This window comes from Plasmopara halstedii (assembly GCF_900000015.1).
Source record: "Plasmopara halstedii genome assembly, contig: Scaffold_3060, whole genome shotgun sequence".
Lineage (NCBI taxonomy): Eukaryota > Oomycota > Peronosporomycetes > Peronosporales > Peronosporaceae > Plasmopara > Plasmopara halstedii.
The window spans coordinates 955571-961024 of NW_020189964.1; the positions used below are offsets into that span (position 1 = coordinate 955571).

General features: G+C 43.6%; 3 protein-coding genes across 3 annotated transcripts; 2 read left to right on the forward strand and 1 right to left on the reverse strand.

Moving 5' to 3' along the window:
- Window positions 1–1166: 1166 nt before the first annotated feature.
- Window positions 1167–2276, forward strand: PHALS_06710 (gaf domaincontaining protein; the record flags this gene model as incomplete). Its single annotated transcript, XM_024720048.1, has 1 exon — window positions 1167–2276. One exon carries the CDS (start codon window positions 1167–1169, stop codon window positions 2274–2276), a length of 1110 nt encoding a protein of 369 aa, XP_024585286.1.
- A 114-nt stretch (window positions 2277–2390) lies between these two features.
- PHALS_15182 (uncharacterized protein) lies at window positions 2391–3011 on the forward strand. The gene has a single exon (XM_024720049.2). The coding sequence runs from the start codon at window positions 2667–2669 to the stop codon at window positions 2892–2894; it is 228 nt and encodes a 75-aa protein (XP_024585287.1). The 5' UTR covers window positions 2391–2666; the 3' UTR covers window positions 2895–3011.
- A 5-nt stretch (window positions 3012–3016) lies between these two features.
- On the reverse strand, window positions 3017–4342 carry PHALS_06711 (ca2 :cation antiporter family; the record flags this gene model as incomplete). Its single annotated transcript, XM_024720050.1, has 1 exon — window positions 3017–4342. The coding sequence occupies one exon, from the start codon at window positions 4340–4342 to the stop codon at window positions 3017–3019; it is 1326 nt and encodes a 441-aa protein (XP_024585288.1).
- Between the last annotated feature and the right edge of the window lie 1112 nt (window positions 4343–5454).

Genomic DNA, 5454 nt, shown 5'->3' on the forward strand with positions numbered 1-5454 from the left:
GAGATTCGATCGCGCAACGTATGCTGTAAGCCGATTTCTAACACAACAGATTGTTGAGAATTTGCCTAGAAGAAGCTTGACATAGAGTGATCGCATATACAACACATAGAGGCTTCGGATACCCACGAGTAGAAGTGAAGGCCTCTTCTGCAATGTAGTACATAATTTTCTCTTCTGAACAAAATTCAGGACAATCCTTATTCGAACTAGTACTAATATATAAACAATACCATGTTAAACAATAAATCTTCCTACGTGAGGCTAACAGAAGCAACTGTTGTGCATGCACCATAATTAAGAACTTATCCATTACAGAGACCAAAGACCTAGTAAATGTTTACAACATTTATCCCCTTATAGTGAGAGCAGCTCAATTGAAAGTACTAAGTATTTTTTATTACATAGCTATACCTACACAGCCTGACTAAGATATATATTGCTTCTATTGGCGGGGGTATTTTTTCTTGATCTTTTGCTTGTACGTGACGACAGCTCAAAATCCAATTGTTAGGTTACTAGTGAGATTATTTGAGTTAGTGCCTTACTTTTATAATTTGTGGTGAAAACTTGTTGATGATGGGACTCGAACCGGACCACTGGTTCAACGGCTCAGTGCTAAACCACTGCACGAAGGGGAATCCTAGTGAGAGCAGCTTAGCAGTCCAACAAGCTCAATAACTTTATTGCAAAATTTAAGCTCGAAGGGGAAGCTGTGACCAAACTGCTGCTGGTTCTATTGGTGACAGCTACCGCTGGAAATCCGTTAAGCTATCTCGTCTTCTTCCGCTTCAAGTAAAAAAAGAGGGCATTGCATGAGTTTTAACGCCGTACATGTCTCATTATAGATGTAGCTGTAAATTGTAGTGCACTGCGAAGCTGTTGTCATTAGAATACCCTCGCTATCGATTCTGAAGAAATCCTCCTTTTTACCATCTTGTCCTATGGTTGTACATGCTTTGATCTGTGGGTTATTCTTACCGCTTATGACAAGCCTACGTGCAGTATGCGCTGTTGCGCTCTATGTCAATCAACTGAAAAATGTTAAATTATCACACTGCGACATACATCCGGTGTTCTCTCGGATGGGACACCTACACCAACCATACCAGTCATTATTTATAGTAAAGCATCAGAATCAAATCTTTACAAAAGTTAACTGACACAGAATGAACTTTAGCATTAGCGATTTCTCGCAATCTATGTCTAGAACTTCTCGTGATTTCAAGGACGAAGATATTGCAGTAGTAGCGTTAGCTGCCAAAGCTCGTGCCACGGTGGAGGCATCTCAGCACGTATTTGTGACTCTCGGATGGAAAGAACGCAAAGATGGCCAAGGTGTGCGCTTGTTTGAGCGAAAATCAACCCCTGGAGTGTTTGACATTGCGGCGTCCACGAGTCTCCCTTGCAGTGCCAGCGAAATCATAGAGGCTCTCTCCAGCCGTAATAGTGATGAATTTAATGCTACGATGTTAGCCCTTGCGGGTGATGGCTTTTCGTTTGCAGTCACGCTTCGAGAAATACCGACGGCATCGCCTCATGTTCATTTGACAATCAAACGCATGCAGTTTTCTGGCTCTATTCCGCTAGTTTCGAGCACCAAGACGTTTGAGTTTCTAGATTACGCTGAATATGACACCAAGACCCGCACTGCCGTCCGAATATTTCAGACGCTAACACGAGATCGTGCTGGTCGATTAGCACTAGCTGGTGATACATTAGCGGGCTACGTGCTGACAGAACAGACGAAACTGCACCAAACGTCGGTATTTTACTTTGGAACACATGCAATGACTCGGGAAGAATTGAAAGCCAGAAGCATTGTCAAGGCAAGACTAAGAGTTAGCACTGCGCGTGAAAGCACGACGCAAGCATTGCTAAAATTGGCCAAAGTTATCCCTACGATTGGTGCCATCGCCCTTAGAAGGCGTTTGGGAGCCGAATACGTGGTTGATCCCTCTGAAGAAGGCAACAAAAATTGCCCTGGTTGTGGCAAAGTGGTGAATGTTTCACGACTGCGAAAAAAGCACGTATGCTGTATTTGCAGTCTCGACACATGTAACTCATGTTCAAGATTTCAAGATGTTGAGAGTCTCATTGGTGTGATTGAGCGACTCTGTGTTTGCTGTATTTGCATCTCAACGGCACGACATCGTGCCTTTGATACTGTCAATGACGGACCGACTTATCGTCTACGTCCTAGCGCAACGTCGACGAGCCGCACAAATTCAACAACACTTTCTAGCACTCGATCGCATGTATTGCCTACTCATGCATGAAAATAGTCAATCGCTAAATTAAACACGTCGTCTTGTTCATATTTCGCAGATGCGAATACTACACTATTGATATCTTCATCTTGAACAATTCCAGCGCAAAAAAATAGAAAGGAGTGTCTTTTGCAGAAATGCAATTTTTTATTATTACGCTGTATTGAAAGCAGCCCCCCTGCTATTCTTGCAAGATCATAGCTGACCACAAATATAGCTTTGCTACACTTCTATTTATTGTTTCGATCGCCAAGATTTGTTGACACGTTCTTGACGGACAAACATTGTTTCTGATAATCTTACCGTTTTCGCTTAACCACACTTTTCATTTGACACTTTTGAATGTTGCGATAGCCATAGTGACGAATGTTATCAAAGTTTTGTGTTATATGAGATTTCATGGTAGTCAGAGCTCAAAACCAAAAGTTTAAATCGCGTACATTGCATCTAATTCCCAGAAAAGATTTTATGCGATCATATCTTGTCACGTTTGCAACAGCAAAGATACCTGTATGTGTAGACAAAGACGACGGGCTATTTCAATTAAGAAGAAGGTACATTAAAGAGTACTTTATCGCGTACGTGCCAAAGATCGTAAGTTTCTCAAAAGCATGTATCATTTCGTAACATCCAATACGGACAAAGAGCGTACTTCTAGTCCAGTTAAACGATGGGCAAAAAGATTACAACTTATTTGATATTAGTTGTACACTCAGAAGCTATGATAGTACTAGAGGCTTAATTGCTCCTTACTCTGTCGTTGGCACTTCTACCCAAACAAGTGCGATCGCCACCAGTGCATAAGCTGTAAGAAGCATAGAGCCCTCAAGCCAGTTGGATTTGCCATCCGCGATAATCGCATACACGATAATGATTGACATGAGGTAGATAAGGATTTCAAACTGAGGAAATGCCAATGACATGGCGCGGTCCATGAACCATCCCGAAAGCACGACAACAGGCACCACAAAAAGCGAAACTTGCGTGGCTGATCCCACTGCGACGCCCATTGCCAGCTCCATTTTGTTATTAAGTGCCACCTTGACGGCCGTTACGTGCTCTACAGCGTTCCCGACGACCGGCAACAGGATGATTCCAATAAACGACTTACTTAAGTGCAATTGAGTAGCAAACCCATCAATAGAGTTGACAAGAAACTGCGAGAACAATGACACGAGTAGAGTCGCCAATAGTAGCACAACAGCACTAGCACGCATAGAGAGAGCTACAGTCTCCTCGGAGTCGTCTTGCACATCTTCAAAAAAATCAGCATGTGTCTTGAGCTGGAAATATAGCAATTGAAGATACATGAAGAGCAGGAAGGCGGCAGCAATGCGTGAGAGAATGAGCGTATTGGCCACACGCGTTTCTTCCGAGTCGTTGTCGGAGAAGTAAAAAATGTAGCTGGGTAGAAGCATGGCGAAACTGGCCAACATGAGCAGCGACGAGTTGGCGCTCGCACCCACAGCATTAAACGAACTTTCCTTGTTGTGCAGACCACCAGCAATAAAGGCACAACCTAAGACAAGCAGCAGATTGGACAATACCGAGCCTATAAGTGAGCTTTGAACTACGCTTATTTCGCCTGCGTTGAGTGCGAAGATGGCAACAATAACCTCAACAGCATTGCCAAACGTCGCATTGACAAGTCCACCAATAGTTTCGCCCGTGTGGAAAGCCAACGATTCAGTGGCCTCACCCAGCAGATTGGCGAGAGGAATCATAACGAGAAAATTAAAGACAAAGACCCACATGTCGCTCCAACCACCGATAGAGGCCCAGATGGCAAGTGGCGCCGAAAGTAGCAATAAATTAAGCGGTTGTTGCTTGATCATATCGTAAATTGCATGCAAATCCTCCTTAAGTGACAGCGGCTTGTCATTAAAATCACTTGAAGTGGCACCCGAGGACAATTGATAGCCCATGCTGCTCACGTGACCATTGCTGCCACTGTGTCCATGACCATGCAAGAGTGACGAGTGTTCGCTAGGATACTTTCGTACGCGTGAAGTTCCACCTTCGGTGTCGTTAGTACGTGCGCGCCGGATGGATGCGAGTGCCTGAGCCGTGTGCATCGTATCGTGGCTTTGGCTAGAGTAAGGAAGCTTTGGGTGATTCGACTCGAGCTGGTTCAATTGTGTTGCGAACTGGTAGCCAAAACTACTCTCTTCGTCTGCGGTGTGGTAAAGCTGCGGCGTCTTAACGGAAGGGACGCCGAATGATACGGCTCCTAGTAAACTGAAAAGGTTCCCCTTACAAGACTGCGAGTGGGATTACGCATGCGCCGTTTGATTGGTGTGTGCATTTTGATTGGCTATCATACAAAAGCTTGGATGCATTGTACAATCGCTAGCTGACAAAATCCATCAAACTCAGATGCATGGCAACAAGACTACAGATTATGCATGTAGTGTCCACCGTTGCACACTCGCTCTGACGTGCTATGAGTTCAATCAGAATCCAGACAACGGGTCGGCTATTTTTTGTTGCTATTGTACTGATTATTCATGTGTGCATCTCGAGTACTCGTTAGCTTCCCTAGCTTTTCACACAATTAGCTTGCTGATTTGTAATTTATAGGCCTGTTCATCAAAGTGCCCTTTAATGCCACTCAAGTGTCGTCTGGCTTCCATGCAGCACCACAAAAATGAGAGATACTGTCTTTTTTAGTCACATATTCCGTGGCCTTAAACCTAATTTACCCTAGGATTAGACTCGCTCGCTAAAAACTTTACAGAGGGGGAAAAGATTATACATAATTTTTTCTCACACACCAAAATTGTTCAACTTATTTGTTAATGGGTCAAGGTTAAGGTGACAGCAACAGCTGGCGGGAGTCAATAAGGTATGTATTGTGTGCGGAAAGAGTGTATCATCTTTACCCTCACTGCGCATCCTCGAACGTTTCCGAAAGCACGCATCTTACTTGTTCGATACAAATGTTTAAAACGAGAGTGGTTTCGTTTATCGCCGTGGCCCAAAAACCGTAGGATGAAAAAATAATCTAAGCGCGATCTTTGATAAGTCCCGGACAAATTATCATTCTAAATAATTTGCATAATGAAGTTTCATAAGCCAAACCTCGAAATTTGGAAAATATGCATGAAATTTATATGATGAGAAACGACACCCCTTTTTAGGGGTCGTGTAAGCCATGTCAAGCACGTGCTGTAGGGTTTTTCATTAC